Source organism: Callorhinus ursinus, unplaced genomic scaffold (assembly GCF_003265705.2).
Source record: "Callorhinus ursinus isolate GAN/ISIS: 27379988/994484 unplaced genomic scaffold, GSC_fseal_2.0 scaffold1, whole genome shotgun sequence".
Taxonomy (NCBI): Eukaryota; Metazoa; Chordata; class Mammalia; order Carnivora; family Otariidae; genus Callorhinus; species Callorhinus ursinus.
In genome coordinates this window covers 59,046,822-59,074,534 of record NW_027397063.1, presented here as the reverse complement: position 1 = coordinate 59,074,534, position 27,713 = coordinate 59,046,822, and the positions used below count along the sequence as shown (strand labels likewise).

General features: G+C 53.6%; 1 protein-coding gene across 4 annotated transcripts in view; it reads left to right on the top strand.

The window, feature by feature from the left end:
- ADCY5 (adenylate cyclase 5) overlaps positions 1-27,713 on the top strand; it is a 152,887-nt gene that overhangs the window by 45,654 nt on the left and 79,520 nt on the right. The window contains exon 1 of one of the 4 annotated variants that reach the window (XM_073894449.1): positions 22,296-22,352. The exons of the other annotated variants lie outside the window; for them this stretch is intronic. Within the exon in view, the coding sequence (XP_073750550.1) occupies positions 22,323-22,352 (30 nt within the window). The 5' untranslated portion in view covers positions 22,296-22,322. Of the gene's footprint in view, positions 1-22,295; positions 22,353-27,713 lie in introns of those variants that run through there. 4 annotated transcript variants of the gene reach the window in all.

Genomic DNA, 27,713 nt, shown 5'->3' with positions numbered 1-27,713 from the left:
TTATTTGAGAGCGAAAGAGAGAGAGCATGCATACGAGTGGGGGAGGGGCAGAGGGCAAGGGTGAGAGAAACTTAAGCAGACTCTGTGCTGAGCTCAGAGCCTGACTTGGGGCTCCATCTCACCACCCTGAGATCACCACCCGAGCCGAAACCAAGAGTCGGACACTCAACCGACTGCGCCACCCAGGTGCCCCTCACTGTGTTATCCCTAAGACAAAACAGAGCTTGAGACAGCACTTGGTATAAGCCCTTTTCCTCATCCCTCTTTCCCCTCTGGTTGGAAAAAATCCAGTTCACGTAAGATCAGAGGGGGGAAATGGTTGAGAGTGGGAATAGAAGACCCTTCAACCAGAACAGGAGGGATTTAAGCTAGACATCAGGAAGAACTTCCAGATCTGAAGATTAAGTGCTGAAATGGGTGAGTCCGTCATTCCTTTTTATGGCAGTCTTTGAGGATGCGGGAGATTGCTGCCTGGTGAAGTGGGAGGAAAGAAGGACCTAGGGATTCTGGATGTTTCTGTGCTTCACCCTCCTGTGTGCCGCAACAAAGAGTAAGGAAAAAGTCAGTGAGGCAAAGCACAGAGGAAATTGTTGGCTTAGCCCCTTTCCCTTACACCCTAGTTCCACCCATTCTCAGGAACACCAGGACAGAGACAAATTTAGTCCTTCTATTTTTTAGAGTTTATGGAGAAAAACATTAGCATGAAGTCCTTAGTGGGCAAACGGGAATTCCGTCCCAGCTGGACCTCCTTTCTTCCTTCCTGATTCTGGGAGATCACATCATGTGTGTTTCCCCAAAGTGATGGGAAGGGTGAGGCACGCATGCGAGGGTGCCCACGGGCGTGCACGCCCATGTGTGCGCTGGAAGGCGGGGCCCCTGCTCTGCTGCGGAGTGGACACGGGTTTTCAAATCCAGCAGAAGTTTATTGAATGCCCGTGAAGTGCTGAAGGCCATGCTGTTCCTGGAGGGAACCCCACGGGCCGGTTCTGTCCGCACTCAGCTACCATCTAGCAGAGTGGGAGAGGCCCGTGTGCGGGCAGCAGGATGGGAGGGCGCTCAAGGGAAGGCCCAGGTAGGGCCTGCCCGGTGACGAGGATTTCAACAGGCCGATGAGGGTTTTGAGGGGAGAGAGGTAGCAGGCCCTGCACTGGGGGGCATGCTGAGGGAGCACCAAGGGCAGACGAAGCCAGGCAGCGTGGAGGTGGGTGCGCGGGTTTGGGGGACAGGAGGCGGATGGGCTTGGAGTTTGGGTATGTCCTGGGGCCACGGTGGAGACCAGTTTGGGGGACATTGCATGCCCTGCGTGGCCCATGTGTTAGCTGTTTGGCCCCTGGAGATGCGGACTGAGGTTGCTGTGTGGACGCTGGGCATGGGTCTGATGGGCCCTGTGAGTGGAGAGAAGTCTGTGTCCTCGAGAGTGGAAAGCCCTTCTACTTATCACACATGGCCCAGGGAAGGTGGGAAAGCCCGAAGGGCAAATTTCACTTAAAAAAACGAAGAAATGAAGTTTGCACAGCAACTCTGCTCCTCCCCAGAACCTTTAGGGAACAGGCCATTCTGTGTGGCCTTTTTCTAGATAATTAAGAATTTATGCCAGCATTTATTATTAGAATTATTTTTAAAAGATTTCATTAATTTATTTGTCAGAGAGAGAGACCAAGAGAAAGCACAAGCAGGGGGAGCGGCAGAGGGAGAAGCAGGCTCCCCACAGAGCAGAGAGCCCGATGCAGGGGGCTCGATCCCAGGACCCTGGGATCATGATCTGCGCCGAAGGCAGACGCTCAACCAACTGAACCACCCAGGCGCCCCTGTTATAACTATTTTTGATAGATGTCTTCCTAAACTATGTATTTTGCCCACCTCCTTAAGTAGTCCCTGATATAACCTTTTCTGTGTGATTTGGGGAATCCTTGTGTGAGTAAATTACCATGTTCTGCTACAGAACAGGGTAGGCAGGTGGGGGTGAGGATGTTTGCTCCTATATTAAATAGCCCCAGCTGTTGGATCTTTTGGGTCACTTAAGCATACTTTTAAAAAATCATGATCTGTCTTCTTTCTCGTTAATAGACTGTCACTTGTCGCTTCTCAGAGTTATCACAGTGCCTGCCCAGGCAGCTCTTCACCTATCCCTCCCCCATTTCTAATTTGCTATTTCTAAACTGCACAAGCTTGGCAACTGTATTATTAGAATTTGCAGAAACTAACAGTTATCAGGTACTTAGTGATAACCTGAGATTATCACTTGTGGGTAAAGTTCATGAATGTGAGTGCACAGTCTTAAGTGACCTCTGTTTTGTCCCATACGGGGCCTTTTGGGTTATTTCTGGGTTCTCAGCTGTGCTATGGAAGGATGAGCTACCACTGTAAATACACATTCTTTTTATGCAACAATAATCAGATCCCCAGAAGGATCTAAAATCAAGTAAAAAATAGTCGATTTGTTAAGGTGGGAAAATTTTACTATCTTTGATTTGGGTAAGAAAACATTTTTTAAATCAAAATCAGTTAAGAGAGGGAAAAAATACCTTTTTTAAAGTTGGAAAAACATTTAAAATGTTACCATCTTAAAATCTGTTGTTGTACGTGGTCGGCGAGGGCCCTCAGCAGCCAGGGATGGAGGGAAGGAGGGGAAGCTGGAACGGGGGTGAGCCATTGGAGTCTGGCGCTGGTCTGCAGAGGGCCCCTGTTGGTGGCCCCAGTGGCTGCCAGCTAGTGAACACCTGGCCGGGCCAGCCCGAATGGGCACTTTGCACATGTTATCTCGCTCTCATGTGACCACCGCACCTCTAGGAGTTAACGTCCTTGTCCTCATTTTGCATGGGGTCTCAGAGAAGAGGAATAACATGCCCACGGCCGCAGAGCTCAGCTCCGAGTAAACCGGTTTGAACTAAGGCCTGTCTTACTCCTAAACCCTGTGGTCCCTTGCACCTCTGGCGGACAACTGTGTTGGTGTAGCATGTGTTGGTGGGCGGAGGTTTTGGTGGTGGGGACCTGGGTGTCTGTGCCAGCTCAGATGTCCGCCTTGACTGTGTCCTCATGCAGACACCAAAGTGCCCACAGCCTTCCTCCTGGGTGCCATTGACGGGCCCAATGCAGTCAGGGTCACCTGTCCTTTGAGACTGTGGTGACCTCCCTGAGGATGCTGGTATCCTCCCCTCACCAAAAAATAGCTTGTCCTATGGGTGGGTGGTGGGACGCAGAAGGGCAGTGTGTGTGTCCGTGTGTGTGTGTGAGAGAGAGAGAGAGAGAGCGAAAGAGAAACTGGCACAGAGAGAGATGCAGAGGAGGGAAATATCAGTGCCCTGTGCCTGTGGGTCAAGAGGCTGGGTTCAGGCTCAGCTTAGCCACTACCCCCTGGCTAACAGGCCAAAGCCAGCTTCATGTCCTCTGGGCCTCAGGCCGCCATCCTGAGGTAAGAGAGGTGGAGATGGCTTCTTGTTCTCTAAAAGTGGGGTTTATGAGCGCCTCAAGGAGCATGTCCTCACCCCCACGCACCAGCCCATCTCAACTTTTTCCTCAGACTTCATTACACCTGGCAGATTTCCTCCCCACCCTCGAGCTCACAGAGTTATCCATTCAAGGTTTCTCTGAGGGAAAAAAAAAAATCTTCACTGCATTTGTAGCTCTCTCTGTCTGATCATAAAAGCCATACACGTCTCTTAAACACAATCTGGAAAATTAGAAAGAGAGTATAAAGGAGAAACTGAAATCACCCTTAATTCTATGACATTTTTATATGTCCTTCTAATCATTTAAAACCAACGTTAGTATAATATAGGATATACTGTTTTGTAACTTGATTCCCCCACCCCGGCCACTACATAGTGAATTTTTCTTAATTACGTGAAGTAAATTAGATGCACAGAGGAGGTACCTGTCCAGAGCAGGCACACCTCCTGCGGCCTGCCCTTGGCCTCAGAGTCTCGGCGCGATGGGGAAGCCGTGGGGGTGGGGGCATGGTGGGGACTGCAGGTGCTCCTGGGATCAGAGAGGAGGGGCGGGGCTACTTGTCTGGAAGCTGGGAGCAGATGGCTGGGAGAGCTGGTTGTAGGGCCACTGGCCGCGCCAGGACTTGACCACCCATTAGCCTGCAAGGCTGTGGCTCACAGCCCCCCAGCCTGCTGAGGAGGCCATGCATATATAGTCTGCACCATGAATCCCCTGGAGTCGTGCAATGCCAAGGGTGGGCCAAGGCCCAAGGGACTGCCTGCGTCACCACTTGGAGTTAACAGGAGCCCCGGGCCCTGGAGACAGCTGAGCACATTTCGTGGGCTGAGGTTATTTTGGTCCTCTTTCCATCCCATGGCATTTGGACCTTGGGACCTTGGGAAGGGGAGATGGTGGGAGCTGGGCTGCACCAGGGAGATGGCCAGAATCAGCCCCCGGAGAGTCATTGTTTCTTGGCCTCCTCGGCTGGGTGAGGGCTGCCGCTCAGGAAGGGCAATGCCATCGTCCACCCTCCGTCCTCAGCACCGGGGTTTCTCCCTCCTGCTGGGTGGGAAGTCATAATTGTAATTTATAGCCTCTCTTTCCCAAGAGATGATCTTTCACTTTATTTTGTCCGAGCTGCACTTGCTGTCTCCTGCATGGCCCTCAAGGACATCTGGAAGTGTTTAGACAGTCTGTGCTCACTGGGCAGCAGCACCATGGACCGGCTAGGAAGGATGGGTTTGGCCTAGTTTCGTGGCCCAACAGCCTCGGGGATGGCACATGCTCAGAGATTCTCAGAACGTAGCTCGTTTTTTTTTATCCCAGACCCGCACACTTTTGCTTCCTTTCCCATCTATCTCCTCCATCCCACCCTGGAGGGATCAGCATGCCTGCACATTCTTTGAGCTTCCGGGAACCTCTTGGCTAGTCTGTTTGGGCAGCTGGGCCTCGTGCGCAGGTGCGCTGGGCGGCCCCCCGAGCTCCAGGAGGGGCAGCTGGGAAGTGTGCTGGCTCCTGCCCGAGGCTGAATCAGCACAGTGTGCTGGTAGTGTTTGCTTTTGGTTTTCTGCAGTCAGCTTTGGCCACCTCATTCCAGGGAGGAGGGAAACCTCAAAATGCCCACCTTGCCCCCATGAGTCTCTGTTTGTAGTACTTGGTTGAAGTTTGAATCAATACTCCCTTCTCATTGGGAGATTTTAGGGGACAGACCACAGAGATGAGCCCTCAGGGATACAGACCTCAGACTGCCACCCTGAGCAGGTGAAGGCAGAGAAACGAGCAGGATGAGTTCATTCTGGGGACGTGACTACGCAGCCCAGCTGCCAGGTCCAGGACTGCCCTGGGGCTTCACCCACAGCCACCAGAGGCCAACCCAGCCTTTGTTCCTTACTCCATGGCACCTCTGAGTCCCCTAAAACAACCTTTTATTCTCCTTTGGGTCTCAGCCCCTCTGCAGATCGAAGGAAAGCTATAAACCCTTCCTGTAGGGAAAGGCACCTCTGCACACACACAGAAAGCTCAGAACCATCTTAGGGGGCCCTGGGCTCCTGAAGACGACCTGTGCATGCCTAAGTTAGAGCCCCTGCTAACCAGAATGCACCCAGCAAGGCTGGCCATCTGTGGCCCATTCCGCCAGCGTGTGCAGGAGGGGGATGGCTTGAAGATGCAGGGCGAGGGCATGGAGGGTGAGAAAAAGACTGGCACAGCACCGGGAGATCTAGCGGACCCCAGAGGCTGCCATGCACCTGTCCTAACTGCAGTCTTCCAGGCCACCAGCTCCCTCTTCTTTCCCCCTTTTGCCACAAGCCACGATAAAAGTCCGGCCTGGCTGTGAGCTGTGTCTGCCAGGAAAGCGTAGTGGGGTACAGGCGGGGGTCTGTCCTCTGAGTTGATGACTCTAAGTGTCCATCCAACTTCCCAGCCTGCGACCAAAGCTAGAATCTTGATGATTCCGGGAATGGCAGCCGCCTGTCACCCAGGGCCACCTGCTCTGCCCTCGTGTGCAGCCCTGAGCAGGACCCCTTCCCTGGCCCTCCCTCTGGCTCGGCCCTGACCTGTACTCCCTGCTGCTCTTGAGGAAGGACAGGGCCATTTGCAGCTCCCTACCGGCCAAGCTCCCCAGCATGCTCTGTCCCTTTTGTTTCTTGGGGCTCGGAGGCCTGCTTGGACATCTGTGTACTCTCTGTTAAATTAGGTTTAGGTCATGTTCGCTTTCCTTTGGAGTTGATCCTGCTCAGAGCCCCGGATAGTGAAGTACTTATTCTGGGAGAGTTGGTTGACCCTGTGGTCAGCGAGGGGGAAAGTTATAGGTTTTTCTAACCTCTGGGTTAGTGTCCATCTCATCTGCTTGTCCCATGCTTCTCTGCATGTGGTGCTCGGCTGGGGGCGTCGCCGAGAGCAAGAAACAGATGTGGGCTGTGCTGGACCAGGGATTCGGCCGTGATGTGCAGGGAGTGTGTGGAGGGGAGGGGGGGGTGGGAGTTCTCTGGTGAAAACTCTCCATGTGCAGATGTACCCTATTAGTATTGGGGGCAGAGGGCTCGAAAGACGTAGGGACGGGACTACAAATCCTAGCCTGGAGGAAACTCTTTAAGCTGTGTTGCTAACTCTTCTGAGCCGATTCCCCTCCTGGGCCCGGAATTCCTAGCAAGGATCTTTTGATGAGGTTTGTGGTTTTATTCACATCCTCCTCCCCACGGTGGCCAGCCGGAGCCCTCTCCACGTCTCTCTAGCTCCCAGGCCTGTGTTACCAACGGGCCCTCATTGTTGGCACATGAGCTCCATGCCTGCCTGAAGACCCTTCAACCTCTGTCCCTCCCTCTCTCACCTGACCACCCGGGTACCGTCTCTGGCCTCTCAGAGCCAGCCCAGGACCTTCCCCTGGCCAGGGCACTTCCTCCACTGCCCGGGCCTCTGTTCTGTCACTCCAGGCCACCTCCCTCCGTCCCACCCCTCCTGGCCTTCATTCGGCCTCCTCCCTCCTCGGCTCCCTCCCTTAGGTGCTGAGCGTGGGCACAGGTCCTCCCGCGTACAAGCCCACCCTCCTCCTCCCCCAGGCCTCCCTCTGTCCCCATCTTCTCTTTCTTCCTTGTCACCACCAGCCTTCTCCACAGGGTGTTTCTCAGCCTGTGTGTCTCCCTAACCTCCCCAATTCTACCCCCCCCAGGATGAAAGCGGCTCTTGCTGTACATTTTGGGGTCTCCTGGCTGTCCCATGGTTGAGGCTCCTTCGCTGCTGGTCTTCTGCCTCTTGTCAGCCTGGCATTGTCTCCTTCCTGACACTCTCTCGCGAGCCATCTCTTGTCTTGGCCTCTGGTCCTCTCCTTCCTCTTTGAGCATTAAGTGTTTCCCAGGGCTCCATAGTGGGCTCTCTTCTAGCTGACCTTGCCTACCTCTGTGATTCAGTAATTGTCCCCATATCTGTCCCTCTGGCCCAGGCCTCTTTGGAGATGCACTTGCAGATTTCCAGCAGTCTGTCGCTCCCAGGCTGTGTGTCCCTTGGGCTGATGGTTTTAGCTCTGAAATGTTCTCACCATTCCTCTCCCCTCCCCCCGCATTCTCTCCTAATCTGCCCTGCTTTGCCTCTCATCTACACCGTTGCAACAGCCCTTACATGGTCGCCCTGACTCAGCCCCCTCCCTCTTTGGTGCGTCTGCCACACAGCTATAATGCTACATTTCCATAGCTCAGGTCTGAGCATACTGCTTCTTGGTTGTTCCAGCCCTCAGTATTGGCTTCCCCTCATCTGCCCTGCATGCTTGCATAGCTGTCTCTCCAAGTTTCCTTGGAATGCTTTCTGTCCCTCCTGCTGCCCACTCTGCCACTGCTCCTCCGCATTCCTGAGCCCAAGTCAAACATCACCTCCTCCAGGAAGCCTTCCTGGGTCATGCCTCAATACACAGGGATGGGCTCTTTCCTTCCTTTCTTGGGGCTCCGCTGGGACCGCACTCACCCAGCTGTTGGGATCTCCCTGGTTTTCTTTGTCTCTCTCCCCCTAGACTGGGTGTGTCTCAAGATCCAAGACAGGCGTTATTTATTGGTGATTTCTCCATCCCTCGCAGAGTGCCTGGCCTGCCACTGGCCTCCGTACGTTTGTCTAATTAATGTTGTATGAAGATAAATTCTCTCTTACATCTGCTAATAGGTCTTTTTAAGGGAGGTCACTCTGTCACTTAGTTTGAGTGTCTCGTGTTTGTGGCTGGGCTGGGCTGAGATGAATGTCCTCCTCAGCAGAGGCAGGTTTCTCTCTGCAGTTTGTTGGATTTGCATATTTTTATTACTCTCACCTTGTGTATTCCCTCTGTGGTTTGCCCCCCAGCTTCTTGCAGTGCTGGTCACATCCTGGGCAATTAATACAAACTCCCAGATCAATGAATTTGGCCGAATTGATTTTTTTCCCCCTGGCTAGCTTTCCCAACCCTTGGTATTTTCTGAGAGTGTAGAAGAGGTCTCAGAATCCAGGCTCATTTAAATAACAGTGTAATATCAATGGGCTGAAACATCACCAGGGAGGTAAATGTATTGAAAAAAATCACCTAATGCATTTTCAAAGCCTGATTCCGGGGATTGTCACATTATTCTTGGGACAGCTCACAACTCACAAGCACAGATAACTAAATCTGTATATATACATGTTTGTGTGTATTTCCATCCTAATTCTCTAGGTTTTCTGTATATTTTAATTTTGTGAGTTTTGGTTTCATTGATTATAGGACATAGCCTTGAACCTCATGGATGCTCAATCAATTTTTGCTGAATGAATGAATGAATGAATGAATGAATGAATGAACGAATGAACGATCGAGCAGACTAGAGCTTGAGGGAGTTTTCTCTTCCTGAAGATGTAGTGATTTCTCATGGGTCGTGTGTGTCCACAAGCAGTGCTAGGTGAAGTGTCTGGTTGTCTCCCTTCTCTATTCTGGAGTGGCCAGTTTCTGCTGGAGTTGCCTTCCACACTGACAGGCTCCCGACCTTTGGTCACTTGTGTTGTGCTGAGAAGACCCAGCTGTGCTGCTTCTAGAAGTCAAAGGCAGGGGGGACTGGCAGGCAGCGTGGGAAGAAAGTTTCTACAGCCTGGAAAGTAGAGGAGGCTAGTCAGGAGTGTTTCTTGAAGGTCCTTGGAACTGCCCAAGGAGGGTGGGTTGCCCTCTTGGGTAGCAGATTTTGGCCCAGGGCTCAAGACCCCCTGGGGGGCGGTGTTGGAGTATGGTGACCATATAATTGAGCATCAAACCTGGGACACTTTTGACAGGGAAGGGGAAGGAGCACCATTAATAATTGCTCCAAAACAGTAGGCATAAGCCAGGACCATCCTGGGCAGATTGGAACATATGGTCTCCTGAGTGGAAGACAGGCCTGTTCTGGGGGCTCTTCAGTTCCGTCTGGAGAGCACGCTCGGGTAAAGAGCTGGAGCATCGTGGCAGTGTTCTGGGAAGTCAAGAGATCACCAGTGTGGGAGTTAGGGTCCTGGGCCGCTAACATCCTGTGGGGGACCCTCTCTCGGAAACTCAGGGCTCTGGGCACCAAGAGGTGTGAGGTGTCAAGGCTGAGTCACCTGGCTTGGCAGCCAGCCCTGTGCCCCCATGCCTACCCCAGCTGAGCCGCCCCAGGCTCATGCACACCCATGTGTCTTTCCTCGCTTTCTCTTGGCCCCATGAGTTCTGAAGAGGGCTGGGTCTTCCGAAAGTCTTTCCACGGGGCTGATGCCTCTGTGTCTAGGACAAGCCTCCCCAGGCTCCGTCACTTACATCATGGCCTCAGGCCAGTCGCAAAGCTTCTCTGAGCCTCTAAGATGGCAATAAGGACAACTGCCTTGGGATTAAAGACAGGAAGATGGTGGTAATGATGATTCTCTGCTGGGTCCACAAAAGAAGTCTTTTCGTAGACCGTAGAGAGGGAAGTAAGAAAAATGGAGAATGGGATCATCGTCATGATGGTTAATACCTAATTTCCACGACTCTCAAATATAGATACTGTTATTCTCCATTTTACAGATGAGAAACTGAGGCACAGAATGCTTAAGTAAGCTGCCCAAAGTTACACAGCAAGTAAGTGAGTACCGGTGCAGTGAGACTCGGACTCAGGCTTTTCTAGCCAACTTGGGGATAGATAGGGCTCCTTGTGGCAGTTCTGGGGGCTGGAGGGCACAAGGATATGCATTCGCGACACCGGCAGGTCCCCCCGCCCTGCTGTGCACACCTCTGTCTCACCAGCCCGGTCTCCAGAAAGTCGACGAGTCACGATTTCTGGCACTGACGCTGCATGTCTTGCTGGGGCTAAGAGAGGCTTATTTATAAAAGGTTTTAATAAAATAAGCATTTTGGCTCTATTGACATTCCTTCCCTCTCTTTTCTCCTTCCCCTGTCCCTGCCTCTCTCTCTCCCCCCACCCTGTCTCATACACACACATAGATTGTAGCACTGGTGTTGTGTGTGTGTGTGTGTGTGTGTGTGTGTGTGTGTGTGTGTGTGTCTGCGAGAGACATTTTTTGCCCCTAGAAGGACGTGCTCTTAAATGGAGTGTGAGGGTGCAACTCCAGCTCGAGGGTGACCTCTGCAGGAAGGGCAGCTTTCTTGGCTCTGGCAACTTATTTGTTTATTTGTTTACTGGGAGCGGAACAGGGCGCCAAGTAAGGAGAGGGGGCTGTGTTCACATTGTTCAGAGACATCTGCTGTTTTCAGTAACTTGCCAGCCAGCCGGAGCTGCGGGGTGGCTGGCTTTTCAGTGTTCCCTGTAAATATTATGACTTCGAGGACCGGGGCGGGTCCCCAGGGACTTCAAGGAGCCTGCAGGCTTGTCCTCCGCCTGGTCCCTGCATCCCTGAGGTCCCGTTGTCCTCTCCTTCTCCCAGCTGAGGGGTCACAGGTGCAGGGATGGCTCCAGGAAGAGCGGGGTGGTGCGTGTGGCCTCTATGCTCCACAAATTAGAAACGCTGGGGCTCAGAGATGGTGCCAGAGCTGAGCTTCAGAGTGGGAGGTTGGGAGAGAAGAGGTACACCGAGGCTTAAGGCCAGCTCTTGTGGCTTTAATGGGGAGGGGACAAAGAAGGAACAGTTTGTAGTCCCTGGGAGCTTGGTTCTGAGGTCAGAGAAAGGACAGTGCATGTGGACAGGCTTTACAAGGACACACCTGCCTTCAGAGCCCTGCTCTGTCCCTTACCTACTGTGTGACCTGGGGCAAGGCTCTCAACATCTCTGAACCCCAAGTAATGTATATGCAGGGCAGATGAGCAGGTGTTATCAAGCGTTCCAAAGGCCATCTAAGCGCCCCCCTGTCTGCACATGGGCCACGCTTGACCTAGCCCAGGAGAAGAGGCAGCTTTTTGTGACACAGTCATGCTCTGGGATGAGCTTCTGCAGCTCTATGTTTTAGGTTTCTCTTGGTTGGAAGATTCATCCTCAAGTCCAACCAAATTCCTTGATAATATGTACTGCTGAGCTTCTTGTTCTGTTCTCAGAGGAGACAGCTGGTCCCATCTGCAGCTGTGAGCTGAAGGCTGTTTATTATTAAATCTCCCTCAGTGTCTCTTCCTGGGGCCTAGCAACCTCAGGCCCTCCGACCCCAGAATCATAAGGTCATGTGGTTAATAATATTTGGTGGGGCCTTCCTGGGTTCAGAGCTGCAGGGAGTAAGGAGGGTTGACCAATTCCCTCCCTTTCATAGGGCAGGAAAGAGCATTTCCAAGGCCCACCTGGAGGAAGGGGATGTGTGCACGTGCATGTGGATGGGGGTGCGTGCCTGTGCCTCTTTTCTTTTCCTTCTGGTTGGCCCCAGAGTTTCAACCTCCTTAGCTGAGTGGTACAGGGGGCTTCGTGCAGGGAGCTGCTGCTGCCAGGGCCGCTGCTGTGAGCCTAAAATTAGCCCAGTAAGCGGGCACTTCTTCATCTGGCATTCCTCTCCCTGAAGAGTTTGGCCTTCTCCAGGAAGGTGGGAACCTGGAGCTCAGCCCCGGCAGCCCCGCCCCATGCCACCCTGGGGTTGTGGGGCAGAGCTGTGAGCATCTCCAACTCCCCAGGAGGCCAGAAGAGTTCCTCTCTCCCCCTCAGCCTTGTCAGTTGTCGGGAAGGCCAGGCCTGGAGAGCCGAGAGTTTTGGAGCTTGCTCCAGGTGCGAGGCTGTGCTGATCCACTTCGCATTCCTGAGCGGCCATGGGGGCAGCTGCTGGGCTGGGCTGCAGAGGACAGAGGTTTCCTCCCTTCCTTCTTGTCTCGCGCTGTGGTCGCTGCCTGCCCTTCCACGGGGCTTTCATGGAATCCACAGCACTGGAGACAGAATTCAGTTTCCCCAATGCCTCCCCGGAGACTGCTTTTTTCCTTTGAGCTTTCCGTCTATTCACAGGGTCCGTCTTCGACAGTGGCCCGGGCTGTGCGTGTGTATCTGGGTCTGAGAGTCCCTTGCACTCAGTGTCACTAGGGGGTGCATCAGAGCCAGAGCAGCCCCTTCCCTCTCCAGGACAGGACCAAGACTCAGCCGCCCCTTGTGCATGGTGGTCACTGTCACCCGAGATCAGCATCAGACCCTGGGGTGGCTGTGGAAGAGGCTAATGAGTCCAGAAAGGAGTCCGGGGCCCAGAGTGGATTCCAAATTCAATTGAATCTTCTATCTTCATGCTTTTTTCTTCTTCTGGTGAAATATACACAACATAAAGTTTGTTATTTTAACCATTTGTAAGTGTACAATTCAGTGGCAGTCAGCACATTCACCAGGTTGTGCAACCATCACCACCAGCCATTTCCAGAACTTTTTCATCGTACTAAGCAGAGACTCTGTACCTATTAAATAACAACTCCCCATTCCTCCTTGCCCCCGGCCCCTGGTAACCACTATCCTAGTTTCTGTCTCAATGAATTCTGCCTCATATAAGTTGAATCACATGACGCCTGTCCTTTTGTGTCTGGCTTATTTCACTTAGTGTAATTTCTGTGAAGTTTATCCATCTTGTCACATGGGTCAGAATTTCCTTCCTTTCTAAGGCTGAATAATATTCCATTGTGTGCATGTACCACATTTTGTTCATCCATCCACCTGGGGACATTTGGGTTGTTTCCACATTTTGGCTGTGGTGAGTAATGCTGCTGTGAACATGGGTGAACAAATATCTCTTTGAGTCTCTGCTTTCAGTTCTTTGGGGTGTATACCCCAAGGTGAAATTACTGGAACCCGTGGTAATTCTATGTTTCATTTTGTGAGGAACTGTCATACTGTTTTCCATAGTGGCTGCACTATTTTACATGCCCCCCCCCCCGCCATGCACCAGGGTGCCAATTTCTCCACATTCTCGCCAATGCTCCATGCTTTTTTTAAAGACCAGATTAAGTGTAGCCCAACCTGGGGACGAGGGCATAGAGATGATTTTAGAGGACTTTTCTGGCCTTAAAGGGCTGTTTGGTCCTCTGTCCGGAAAGGATATCTGAGATAAGAGCATCCCACACAGAGGGAACAATCCGAGCAAAGGCCCTGGGGTGGGAATGTGCCTGGTGGCCTTTTTGCAGAAGAGCAAGGAGACCAGTGTGGCTGGAGTGGGGGGGTGGCGGGGGGGCAGAGGGAGGACCCCAGATAAGAAGTCAGTGAGGGAAGGGAAGGATGCAGACTGTGAAGGGCCTGAAAGGGCCCCTGTCAGGACTTGGTCCTGCCTTTTACTCTGCGTGCAATGGGAACTACTACAGGGTTTGAGCAAGGGGTGGCATGATTCTGACTCCTGTTTCAAAAGGACCCTCTGGTTGCTTTGTTGAAAAGAGACTGTAGGGGGCAAGGGTGGAAGGTGGAGAGCAGCTTTAGGCATCCAGGTGAGCCCTGACATGGAGGAAAGATTGCACACATGGAGCCTGGGGTGATAGGAGAAGCCACCGGGAGACAGGTAGAGAGGCCTGCCAAACTTGCTACATTATTTGTGGGGCCCAGTGCAAAATGAAAATGCGGGGCCCCCTGTTCAAAAAGCATTGAGAATTTTGAGATGAATACAGCAGAGCACTAAACTGAGCGGCTGCACAGATTGCACGTTTGTGAGGCATGCCCAGCTGCTACCTCATCCAGCTTCTCCCAGGCCGACGAGCAGAGCTGCCACAAGGCAACACGTCGGCCACGGAGCTGATTTCCCGGCACCTCTGGGGAGAGGCTTCTGAGATGGGTGTTGTGAGAACCTGTGGCACAGGCCACAGGTTAAGACTCCCAGGAGAATGGAGACGGTGGTCTTGTGGCTGAAGCAGATGGTGAGCTCCCCTCCTACCATTCTGGCACAATGTGACTGAGACCTCAGCTCTGAGAAAATTCTTGGCATTTAGTAGAAAGGAGAGAGCTGCTGTCCTCCAGTAATGGAGGAGTAGAATAATACACTCTTTTTATAAAAAAAAAATGTGTTAGCAGTTTACACTTATTAATGCATATAAAATCCTCAAAGCACCCCACGGGGAAAGTACCGTTATTGTCCCTTGGCTGCAGGTGAGGACGCCGACGCGCACACGGTCTCAGCAACTTGCTCAAAGTCACACCATGAAGCAGAGAGGCCAGAAACGGAACCCAGGCTTGCCATCTCCTGGGCAGACTCCTGACCTCTCACGGATAGTGCTAATTGTGAGCTCCTGCTCGCCTCCCTGTCCCGGAGAAGCAGAGGGAGGGGAAGGACAGGGGAAAGACATGCCTCTCTGGGCTCCATCTCTGTCCATCCCTTTCTCAGACAGTAATAGTGTTGGCGACAGTCTTGACTGGCACAATTAGCACTTTCCAACATAGAGACTCACTCCATCCTCGCGCCAACCTAAAGGGTATCTTCGTTCCACAGACTAGGAGACTGATGCCCAGTCAGGTACTTGCCATGGGCAGAGGGGATGCCCCATGGGGGGGACTTGCTGTTTGCACTTCTTGTGGGGGGTGGAGGGTATCTGAGGGGGCTCAGAGGTGGGGACCCCAGGCCCTGGCACTGCGGGTGCATGCCTGTCCTGATTTCAGACTCCGGGAGAGCCCGCCAGCAGGGACTGTGTGTAAAGGGCCAGGTGGTAGGCAGTTTGTAGCCCATGGTTTAGATTGGTAAATGAGGCTGACAAAGCTCGTTGCCCAGATCCCACGCACCTCTTCTCGGCACTTCCTCCTCTGGGGGGCCCAGGATCTGCAATCCCCGAACGCCGGTGCTCAGAGCTTGGTTTTGCCTGTAGGGAGCAGAATATCCACTTGAAGGTGGAGGGCATTATCATCATTTTCCCACTCACCAACTTCAGCTTCTTGCCCATTTTCATGGCTCCCCATACATGTTTGTGGTTGATAATCATGCTGATGGCATTGGTAACTGTAACTGGGATTTTTCTGGCTTCTCTTTTCCTAGGAGACCAGAATGTTCAAACCTGGACTCACGGTTTCAGAGGCCAGGCAAGGGAAGAATTCCCTCTAATTAGGTAGGGAAGGAGCCCCAGCTAAGAAAGTCTGACTCATTGTTAGGGGGGGGGCATTCAGACCCCGGGATATCTGGCAGTGTCCTCTGGGGCTAAAAGGACCCGATTTAAATTCCGACTCCACATCTGTTATTTCATCTGTGCGGCCTGGGGTTGCGCTGGTTTCTCTTTTGAGTCTGTCTCTTCTGCCAAAGTGAGGACAATCTACTGAAGTTCACGTAGAAACCCCTGGTGAGCTCCTTAAACAGAAAGACAAACGCAGTTTCAGAAACTTTTGGAGGCTGTCGTTCGGGCAGTCTGATCAGAAGCTGGCTGAGACCTGGGGCCCTGGCTGGGGTTCTCACGTTTGCAGTTGCCGAGCACCCCCTGCTGCTCGGAGCCCCCGTGAGGCGACCCCACCCTCACCCACACGCCCGTCCCACGCTCCGAGCTGTCGCACACGCCTCTCCTGACAGCCTTCATTGTCTGCCTCACCCACTCTCTTCTCACACCTTCCCCTCCCCTTCCCGTCTCCCTCATTTCCGCACCCCCACCCCAAGGAGCAGCAATTGCTCTCCTGGATTCTCTCAAAGTTCTTGAAAACCCACCTGCTCTGTGGGCCTGAAGCCTCTCGCCTCCTGCGCTTCTGTTCCTTTCTTACCTCATCACACTCCCCTCCCCAGAGTGGAGAGACTCCATGTTATTTCCAGAGAATTGTCTCCGACGTCCTCCTGGAGGGGAGGTGTCGGTCCTAGGGACCCTGGCCCAAGCTCAGCCTTGCATGGTTCGTGAGGTCTCCGCCTCCCGCTCTGCCCACCCCCACTCTGGGGCCCCTGTACGTGCACCACCGCATATCAACCCCACTCTCCAGCTCCAGTACCTCTGCCGGGATAAGACCAGATGTGATCCCAGAGTGCCTAGGAGTGGTGCTGTCTCCCTTGCCTGGAGACGGTGGACACCGGTGTGACGGGCGAGAGCAACGTTTGAAGTGAACATTCGTGTCTGATGCCGGGTCCACGTACCGTAGAACAAGGGAGCCAGCCAGTGCCAGGATTTCACTTCGCTTGGAGAATCTCGGCCTGACTTCCTAGGCTAGGACGCTCAGAAAATGAGAGTGTGGGACAGGGCATCAGCAGCACAGACCTGGTGTGCGGAGTCAGAGGACGGCCAAAGAGAAGCCCCTCCGCCCCCGAGCTTTAGGTGACTCTATATTAACTGATATTGCTTTTATCTGAACATCATTTTTCACTTCTCTTCCTTGATCTGCACACTAACCCTGGGCCATAGGGTAGGGGTGCTGAGCATCTTCATTTTACCTTTTGGCAAACAAAGGCATGAAGATATACAACTAAAGACGTTTGACTAGTCCGACTAGGGCCAGGACCTGAGCCACAGGTAGCTTTCCTTTGCCGGGGCTTCTTCCCCCTGGCACTCCCTTGGCATCTCAGGCAGATGACCAGGATAAGAGCCCCCAGTTTCCATATGGTAGTGGGGCTTTCCCACGATAGGGTCAAGCTGCCCCCCACAGGACGGGATCCGCCGGACCATCTGGAGCCTCTGGGGAGTAAGGTGGGCACGGTCAGGCCACTAGGGTGTGGTCTTCATTATCACTCAGCCCCCACGTCAGTCTGGAAGACCACTTGCTGGTCTCTGCCTGGGGGCTCTCTGCTCTTGGGAGACTGGGTTCCTGGTCAGTCTACCATCTCAGGGTAGGAAGCTTTGTGCTCCCACGAGGGACGTGGGGCCACTTGGTGAGTGGAGGCTACGGGCCACTTTAGGGCTCTGGCTGGAAGTAGCTCTCGTGAGGAGCAGCAGAGCAGTGGTAGGGATGTGTTCTCCACACCATTCTCTCTTTATGGGTCCCACAGCCTCCCTCACCGGGAGTGTGGGGCCCGGTGACTGACTGAGTCGCAGCCTGTGGAACTCGGGCAGAATGTGTGCCACGTCTGGGACTGGCCCATGAAGATACTCTGTGCCGTCCGCAGCCTTCTTCTGCCTTTCCCCGATGACCCGAGAGGAACATGGTGCAGAGGGAGCAGAGCACTTGGCCTGTATCGTGTCTTTAGCGAGCCAGAGCTTAGCTCGTACGGACCTTCCGGGGTGTACTTGTCTCTGCGGCAAGGCCTGGCCGGTTCCCACACCGCAGTACATGTCAGTCCGGGCGCTGGTCCCTGCTGCGCGCCTGCCGGGTGTCTGATCTTCGGCACTGCGAGTGTTTCCTCATCTGAAAAAGGAGAGCGTCTAGCCCTTTCGGGGCCTGAAACTTGAAGATGAGCGTTGAGTGACCCCGCTGGAGAAGGAAGGGTTCCTGGCCAATGGTGAAGAGATGGGCAGGTGACTGTGGTGCCCCAGCTGTTTTTCAGCTTTGTTCCCAAGTGTAATTTGTGGATCTAGCTTTGGAGATGCCCAGTTCAGACCTGGTTATTCTTATTCATTCATTCATTCACTCATTCATTCATTCATTCATTCAGTGTTTCTTGAGCATTTATTCTGTGCCAGGCACCGTGCTAGGCGTTGATGTTTCACCGTGAGCAGATGGGCTTTGCCTTTATGGAGCTGCCCGTCTAGTAGGGAAGTGGTTCTCTGATGAGAAGTCACATTGGCAATGGTAACCTCCCCCTCGTACTCAGCACGAAAGGGAGGAAGACGTGGGCCTGTGGTGGCTGCTAGGGGGAGGTCCCAGCCACTTTGGGAGGTCAGAAAAGGCTTTTCAGAGGAATTGAATATTTGGCTGCCATCTAAAGGAAGAGTAGACGGTAACAATGCAGAGAGGGGTGAGGGTGGGCGTGGGGTTTTCTTGGGTGAGGGACTAGCACATCCTGGGGCAGGCTGGAGCGGGGATTGAACTCAAGGGTAGTGATGGCAGGAGGTAGTGTGAGAAGAGGCTGGAGAGGCAGAAGTATAGGCAGAGGACACGCGCACATGTAGTTGAGTTAAGGAGACTGGATTTTATTCCAGGAGCCGTGGAAGTTATCAGCTGGAAGTGGGAGAGGAAGTGGAGTTTACGTGATCAGATCTGTGTTTTGAAAGGATCATCTTGGCTGCTGTGTCAAGCTCCAGCTCTCGTCTGCTCTGCTCTTGTCAGCCGGCGGTGGACAGGTGTGCGTGTTTGCGTGGGTGAACACGCGCACGATTTTAGAAGGGCCATGGGCTGAGGTTCCCTTCTTGCTGGGGCATGTCTCTCCATTGGTCTGCGTCAGCACAGATAAAGAGCACTCCATGCTTGAAACGCCAGAGGATGAAATTTCCCCAGGGGATGACGGGAATGCACCAGATGCGAATCCTAATTCTGGGAAGAATGCTGATAGAGAAAGGAGCTATTGTCTAAAATTAGGCTTGGGGAATATTTCAGTGAAACATGTTCTTCCTGTCCTTTTCTTGCTGAGGGCTTGGCGCTGCTTCCTCCCACCTGCTGTCCAGACTTCTCTTCTCCAGGCTCTCCTCCTGACCACCGCATTCTCTTAGCTCACTTGGCCACCTTTGCTCTGGCGGCCCGTGGCGCTAAGTTTGAGGTGTTTGTTGTTAGGTGTTTTAGATCCCACTGGGCATGCACATGGTAGGCAGGCTGGCCATTGACTGTGATTTCCCCTTAGCAGGTCATGTCCTGAGGCCTCTATTGGACAAAAGGCCTCTAGAAACCAAAGTCTCCTCCCACTAATGAGGTGGTTCTCAAAAACGAATGGCCTGGACTGGGAGACCCTGGCCTTGGGTAGAGAGAACTTATAATCCTCAGAAGAAATTCTGATTTCTCTTACAGAAGTGCCAGGGTCCAGAGCCTGCTTAGCTTAACTGCGACCACCTTGGCTGCACTCAGGGTGTTTCCTTGTTCTTTGATCCAGTGGGCCTCCAAACTGAGGGCCACCTTAGTCATAGTCCCACTAAAACAGGCAGAACCTCTAAGCAGTCCATGAGTCCCCCCGTACCCCACTGCAGCCCCGTGCCTTGCACTCCCAAGTCTGCTGCACACACCCCCCCCAAACAGCCATGAGAGAATTCAACCTTTGAGTGAAGAACCCCCACGTCACTGTCGCCACCAGGACTCCCACTATTACTCTGAAGGCCTGCAGGGAGCCCGGCTATGGAACTCTGCTGGACTTCCTCATGGCAAGTGCCTAAGAATCACCAGAACAGATGCTGACATGGACAGATGAGCAAGGTGTTCACTCCTAGCCTTCCACATGTCGTGTGAGTGCCCCGTCCAGCATCCCCAGATGCCAGATGCCCAGCACGCAGTGGGGCCCTGGGCAACACTGAAGGATGAAATCAGCCCTTGGAATAGCCGGCCTGCCAGAGGCCTCTCACCCCTCTGGCCCCTCATGCATTCTTGGGGCAAACTCTTAACTGCAGACAATTCTTTCTCAGAAAAGCAAGATGGTACCTGCTGACCTTAGGTTGTAAATAGCCTTCCTTCTCCAGATTGCTCTGAAAACCGGGAACAGGGGGGGCCTGTCTCAGATGAGTGGCTGAGCCCAGAGACAGGATAGGCTGGGGTGATGTTGGGGTGACGCCTTGACACTTGACTGTGGGGGCCCAGAGTTTCCAGGAAGGACACCCTGTGGAAAGCCCTCTTGGCTGAGATTACTGGCCGCAGAACCTAGGAAAGCTCCGCGCCTGGTTTATCTCTGTTTGTCGTCCACTGAGGAACAATGAGAGTGTGCTTCCTTCTCAGAGGTAGAGCTGTTTATATCTGCAGGATCTTGATACCTACGTGCATGCTTTCACACACAGAGACTTGGACATAATCAGTCTCCCACTTTGGACTCCGTGGCTGCGAACAGACAGACACTAACCAGATCTGGGCTGTTTCCCCTGGGAACAGATGTGCTGCCCTGGAGAAGGGACTCTGGTAGGGGTGGAGGTGTCACTGGGGGAGGAGGCAGAGAGAGGGTGGGGCTAACTTGGAAAAGCCCGGCTGAAGGTGCGGTTAGGCCGAGTGGGAGCCCAACTCCCTGACAAGGAGAGACGCCCCAGGGTCTGCCATGTGGGCGACTCTCCCCTCTTCAGTCCCGGCTCGTCTGCCCCGTAACTGGTGCGCTTCTCAAGTTTCCCATCTCTGTCCTAGGTCCCCTGGGCATTCAGGTCTCCCGGGGCCTGGTGGGGGTCGGTCAGTTGTGTTTTCAGTCCTCCGCTCACGGAATCTCCTGGAGTCGTCTCTCCGCCACAGCCCATCCTTACGCTCGTCCTCCCGGTGCGGCAGTATTCCCAGCCTGCAGACCTCTTTGGGCCTGCCTTTCTTTGCAACTAGAGACAGATGGTTCTCCTTCTCGGTGGTGGTGAGGAGCAGGGTTGCCTGATGGCTAGCCCCTTCCTCGCTGGGTGGCCTGGAGCAAGTTGCCTAACCTTGCTGTGCCTCATTTTCTTCGTCCATAAAATGGGAATTCTAACTGGACCCGCCCCATCGGGCTGTCATGAGGATCAGATGAGGTTACCCCTGCACACTGTAAGCGCTCGGCAGACACTAGTTGTTATTAAACATCGTCTCATCGTGGAACTCCTCCTCCCCACCCCCACCCCCGTCTGCGGTGGCTCCCTGTTGGCGGTGATGCCAAGCTTCCCGTTGGGGTAGACCGTGGCTCATCATCTGGGCTCCTCGAATACGCAGCACCCTCCCGTCACTTTCTGATCCTGCTGGGTGGCCTCTTCACCACACTGGCCATGCTATGATTTTTCAAGCTTGTCACTTTGATGTGAAAATTTCCCCTCTCTATCCAAATTCTGTTCAGCTCCACACACAAGCCTCGCCCCTCCCTGAAGCCTGTCTTGGCCTCTGGGGCCCATGGGAGACATCTGCGTTCGGAACCCAGCCATCTTGCTCTTCATCGTCTATTCGTGTGGTTTCTCCAGTGCTCTCCACCTTAGCTGAGAGTGCCTTGAGCAGGAGCCCCATCTTGAATGTCTGTAGCATGTCTCGTGGGGCCAGCCACACTGATTTGATTCCTTTAATAGGATAGTTGGGAGTTGACCGTAACCGTCAGTAGAAACGTCTCCATCAAAAAACACAGAGAGGTCCTATCCTAATTTTATAGGCACCAAAAGGTCAAGAGATGTGTCCTAAGGTTCCCCAGTGACTGCAGTAGAAATGGGATTGGACTCCAGCCCAGGGCCTGTGCTCCCTCAGGCCTGATCCTGTGCTACCGGGGAGCTCCTGGCCAAATTCCACCACTCAGTGAGTGTCACTGATGCAAGCTGGACCAGCCCTGCAAGTGCCAGGCAGCAGCTTTGTTTTGGCTTAGGTGGCTTGTGCTAGCCCTTGCGGCACTCACAAGGACCTCTGTCCCAGCTCCCAGGGCCCTTCCGGATGAGGGGGGCGGCATTGCTGCTGTGAGACCTGGGGTGGGGTGGGGAAAGTCTGGCCCTCTCTCAGCCCTCGTTTTCCCAGTCCTGTTCTGGCTCCTGGAGCAGCCCAGCTGAGACTCGTAGGCTCCAAGAGAGTTCCCCACCCCCTGGGTGTTAGTCCAGTTAGCTGCATTAAGCAAGGAAGCCAGTGGGCATGGTTAATGCCAAGCAGCAGAGAATTTCTAAATGCATTTGATAGTTTGGAATGCACTGGATGATTTGTAGCAGACTTCCTTTCTTAATTATTTTGAGCTCATACTGAGGTCAAATCGGTTTGTATTCCTTGTGTACGTATCCGCTGCCTAGAAATGGCCGTGGTTAAGATGAGCCAGTCATTCCTTGACATGTTTGCCCATTCTCCTCCTCACCAAATGTTTATAAGTGCCTGCCACGTGCCAGGCACTGTGTGGGGTTCTGAGGCTCTGTGTGATGTGGTCTTGGCACCCGGAGCGCTACCTGGCCGACCCCATGGTAATTTGCTATGGATACTTCTCAGCGTGAAGACCTTAACTGACCAGGAGAGAACCCGGGGCCAAGTGTGGCAGTGCCCACGTTTCTGAGCACCTGTGCCCTCCCCTCTGCTGGTCAGGACTCAGCTGCTCCAGGGTCCACGGAAGATTTGTCAGGCTCTGCTTTCTGCTGTAGCTGTGGCCCTCTTTAAGCAAGCCCTGCTGGCAAGCATTCAGACTTGCAAAGCTGATGGATGAGGGGAGCGATCGTTTGCTTCAGGTAGGGGACTGACTACAAAGGCTGCACCCCAGGCTTCCTTCCCATGGTGGCTTCCTTGGTGCAGACCCTGATCCACAGCAGACCATCAGGAATGGCTGATGCCAGCCAAGAGCCTGCTTGGGCTTTCCTGCCCTTGTTGCTGGTGGGGGGCAGGGCTTTTCGGGGGGAGGGTTTGGTGGCTGGGTGTGGGCTGCTGCGTTCCTCTCCTCTCGAGTTGTCACGCTCTGTCATCCCAGGTACAGGCACATGGCCCGGGAATGAGAGCATCTGGTATGGCTGTCTTGGCTTCCACTCCAGCCTGCCTTGCTGAGGACTCGGGCTCTTTCCATCCACCTCAGGCCTGGGAGGGACTCTGTTTCCTCCAGATGGGGAGAAGAAAGCACTCTCTGGGCTCCTCTGGTCTGGGTGCTCTCAGGATGGCGATGTCTTTCGGGGGTTGAGATTCTGCCCTACAGGCCTTCATGATGTTTTCCTGGATCCCACGGCATCCCTGGGAAATGCCCATGTTCTGGGGGTCAGAGCAGAGTGTGCTGAGTCTTTGGGGAGAGGTGAGGAGGGGAGGGCTTGCCACAGTGGGGTTGGGGTCGGTATAAGCAGCTGGGACTAAGAGAGGTCAGTGTGGTAGCAGGGAACAGGGGGGTGAACTAAGGGAGAGGCAGGGCTTTAGGCTGGCACAGGAGGTCATCTTTAGGAGAAGACAAAGGATCCTGGACATGCCCCTCGGCAGAGGGACACTGGCCAGACGGGTCGAGAGCCCGAGGGTCTGTGTGGTAGGCTCATCAGAGGGTGCTGCTGGGGCTATCAGGGACAGCCTACGGGGCCAGGCCAGGGCTGAGTTTCTGTTCACTTTCCTCCACCAACTCAATTAATTTTGGGAAGAAAGAAAGGAATTTGAGTTGTAGAAGAGAAAGAGGAAGACAGGCTGAAGGACAAGAGAGTAACTGTGGGCGCTTCTAGTCCCACCACAGACCTCAGGGACTTTGCCGCCTCAACCTCTGCAAGATCCCTCACTGTCCCCCCAGTTCAGTCGGAACCCAAGGCCTGGCTGCTCCTGAGGTGGGGCACTCAGACAACTTTCGCCTTCCTGCATTTGCGTATGGAAATGCTGAGGGCCCATCAGACAGGAGCACAACGTGTTCTAGAGCCTGTGCTGGCCCAGGCCTGGCAGCTCGCTGAGAGCCTCTGGAGAAGCTTGGGTCTTTGTTTTCATTCCTGAGTTAGAGGCTCTCCAAATGCCTCCCAGCAACCCGCTTTTAGGAAAAGGACATGTGGACTCTCTAGTGAAGGGCTGTTGTCCCCAGGCAAGAGCCTGAAGAGGCCTCTGGACGGAGGCGAGGAGCCCCTTCTCCAGCAGGGGCAGTCCCTATCTTTGGAGGCCTCTTCTCATGGGTGGAGCCCCTGAGCTGCTGCCCAAGAGGCATGGGAACAGCAGTTCTGCCCCCAGCCCTTGCCCATCCTCTGAGCCCGGGTGGCAAGTGCACAATGCTGTAGGGCCCCAGGCCAGAACCCCCGCCAAGTCTGGTCATGTGTCACCCTCCCTGGGAGATGCTCTGGGAAAAGCACCCAGCAGCGTTCCTGGGGCTTCAAGACACTTGACAAATACCAATCGATGTCCTTCCCCTCCCTCCTACCTACCCTCAGGGACTGGGGATAGATTGGTTGGGGTTCTCGGTTTCTTGCTTTCACTGTATCTAAACCCAGTTAGGCAGTGGAAGATAACTGCTTTTTGGACATTTTATATTATTGCCCTATTTAGTTTATCAACAGGACCTGAGAAGTAGATAGTACATCCTTCTTTTGTAGAAGAATCTTGGGCTGACTAGGGACGTTACTCAGTGAACACCACTCATCTAATAAGTAACTGAGCTGAGACCTGAACCCAGGTCTTCAGACATCAGCTCTCACGGACTTTCCCCATGCTATGCTTCACCTCCTTGAGATAACGCAGAAACCTGCTCCTTCATCCCTCTGGGCCTCTGTTTCCCAGCTTGCCGAGTGTAGCCACTGCACCTCCTTCCACCCTTGAGAGCCCAGGCACTCTGTCTGCTTTGTCTCTGCTCTGGCGTCTGGGCTCGGGCCCAGCTCTTGTCAGGACCACTACCTCGGAAACTGTGCACCGTTTCTCAAGTGGCCTTCCCGTGTTCACACTTCCAGCCCCATCCTGCCTGCCTTCATCTTACACGCTCTGTGTGTCGTGGCTTCTCCCTTCTGCACGGGAGCAAGTATTAGGAGAGGAGGAGGCAGGATGGGCTCAGGCTGCTGTTGGATGCTCAGATCTAGAAACCTCTGCTGTTTGCTGTTCTTTAAGTTGAGGTCAAAGCTAAGCTGTATAACACACAGACGCCAAGACACAGTGGCTTTAAGGAGATGAGTTTCTTTCTTTCTCAGGTAATTAGAGTCGAAGTGACCTGGTCCAGTTCTGTGGGGTTGTTCTCACCTACAAGGACATTATCCCCATCTGTTTGGTCAGAGCTGGGTTCGGAGCCCATCCACGTTCCGGTCCGCAAGAAAGTGCTAAAAGGTGCTGGTCTAGGTCTGATGATGGAGAGTCGTACATATCACTTCCACTCACGCCCCTTTGATCTGAGCAGCTGTGTGCCCAGCTACTTGGGTGTTGTTTTGGAAGAAAGGGAGAATAAATTTAGGTAGACCACAACCAGTCTCTGCTATAGCCTTTAAAAAAATGGATTTTTTTAAAATAAAAAATTAGTATCAGTGATCTACTCCAAAGGGATGTGGTAAGAGGTGGTAGTGTGATCATCTAGAGCTCACCAGGTGGACCTCAAGCTGAGACTATGTTTCTGGAGGGTAGAGGGGTGGGGAGGGCAGTCTGCAAATGAATGTCTGCCACACTCATCCTACGGGGTGCTTTTTATAGGCATGCACCAGTAATGGCTGAGTTTAATGGCCCACCCCTCGGCACCCAGGATATGTTTCCCTTCGCCCTGGGGAAGACTTACCTCTAACTCTTCATACCTCATGGCCTCAGTGCCAGCCCTAGGCGCCCTTCCTGCCCCTTGTTAGCAGGATGGCTGGGAATGAGTGGCGACTGGACCGGGGCCAACTCTTGGTTTTCTCTCTGATACGCTGGGTCACACTACAGAGAGGGGCTCCCAGGATGTCAGGGCCCTTGGGAAGCAGCTGGGAGTCTCCTGTTTTACGTAAGGAGAAACTTCCTGGGCCCCAAGAGGACTTGCGGAGGTAGCCGATCCAGGGAGGAGAAGGGTTGGGCCTGCCATAATCCAGGTCCTTCGCTGTTCACCCAGCCTCGCCACAACGCCATTTTCCACATTATTTCTCCCCTCACGGGCTCAGCCTCCGAGGATTTCTGAGGGACAGACCCATGGTCAGCCAGCCAGGAAGGGACTCCCCAACACTACATCCAGATCCAGTTCCCAGCCCAACTGAGCTTGCACCCCACTTGCTGGGACACACAGACTTGTCTCACGGCTCATCTCCCTGCTGGAAACCACCTCTAGGCCTTTACTGTTATGGCCGTTAGTGCTGTTCGTCTGTCTTTCGCTGTGTCATCTGCGTTTCGTTTAATTCTAACTCAGGCCTTGGCAGCCTTGTGGATGGGGGTCCTGTACCCCCCCATCTCCTGCCTTGGGCTGTGTGCTCAGTGTCTGAAGCAAAGACTGCTAGGGGCCTGGACTGTCTTCTGAGGTGACCTGGAATATTCAAGGCCTTGAAAGAGCCCGGCAGCCCTCAACTTCCTTTTCATCCATTTATTCATTTAGCAAGCATTTATGAGTGCCTGCTGTGTGTCAGCCCCGTCCCGTCCCGGAGGAGGAGGATGTGCTAGGGAGCCGGAGGAGGCCTGGCCAGCCCCACGGGGCTTTCAGCCAGTTCTCACCGCACCAAGCCACTCACGGCATGGCCAGCCCAGCTACGGGGCTTTACGTGGGGAGCATGTTTGCACCGGTATCTTATTAGCAGGTGACCTTCACTCCATTTTAGAGATGAGGGCTTTGAGATCCCAGTAGGTACTGTGACTTGCCCAAAGTCACAAGGCTAGTCCCCCGGGCCCCCCGACTTCCAGGACTGTGCTCCACCCATTGTTGCTCCCTGCCTTTCTCAGCAGGCCGTCTGTGGGGTAGCCTCTGGGGCCCCCCAAATCCCTGCTGGGGTACCTGTCCTGAGCAGCTCCAGGGCACCCCTCTGCCCTGGGCACACGCGGGGTGCCTGGGCCTTCCACACACACCGACACAGCCCCAGAGCGGGTTGCACTACCAAGTCGAGGTTAGGTAAGCAGGATAATGGCAGTTTCACTTTCTCTTGAGCTTTCCTGTTTTCCTTCCAAATTCAGCAGACCTAAAATGGGCCCTGGAGGTGAGGCCTGGAGGGAGGGAGGAGGTTCGTGCGTGGGTGGAGAGGCATGAGGAAAGCCCGCCCCTCACCTGTGCTGGGTGGAAAGCAGAACTCTGTGTTTGGTGGTGCTCTTTTCTCCCCGCTGAATCAGATTCCAGCATTTTGTCAGCCCCTTCCCTCCACCTACACAGCCTGGCATCATCCTCTTATGTCACCACCGCTCACCTGGAACAATGAAAGCCTGTCTGACTTTCCTGGAAGGGGGAGGAGGAAGTTGGGGGGTGGGGGAACTTGGAGGGGGGGCTGGATAATTGTTCTCCAAGATGAGATTTTTGGAGAAGAGAAATTTCACTTGCACTGGATTATAAATAAACTGCTAGCCCGCAGAACTTCTTGCCAGGCCACAAAGCAAACTCTTCCTTACCCCGGAGATGAGAGAACTGCATGAGAAGCTGCTTATGGGTGAGCAGACCCACCACCTAGTTTCTCTAGAAAGGCTTTCCGAGGCACTTCCACCAGGCCAGCCTCTCTGTCACCCCTGTTCCCTCCACCCCAACCTGTGTCCTTGCTTTGGTTTGGGTGAGAATGTATCTGCATTTCCACACCACTTTATACATGTGATCCCAGCACCTTGGTGGTTGGGGAGGCTGTTGCCTGACAGGGATTCTGAAGGACTCCAACTTCCCCTGGGATTCCGCATGGATCCTGCATGGGTCAGAAGGGAGACCTTCGTAGGACTTCCAGCTGTAACCAGCTGTCTATATGCTGCACTGTTGAGCATTCCATTACATTTCAGGAGAACTGGGAACAGAATATTTGAAATAGGGGATTTCCCAGAACATCCTGTGAATGGCCTCTCCAATCATGGTAGTATGGTCAGGACAAGTATCCTGCCTGAGCAGCCAGAGACTCAGGCTGTGGCTACTCCTGGATTGTCCCAGGTGGCAGAGACCCTGGCCTTCACCCATTGCCTCTCTAGTTTTATATATACACACATAATTTTTTTCTTTCTTTCTTTTCTTTCTTTCTTTTTCTTTCTCTTTCTTTCTT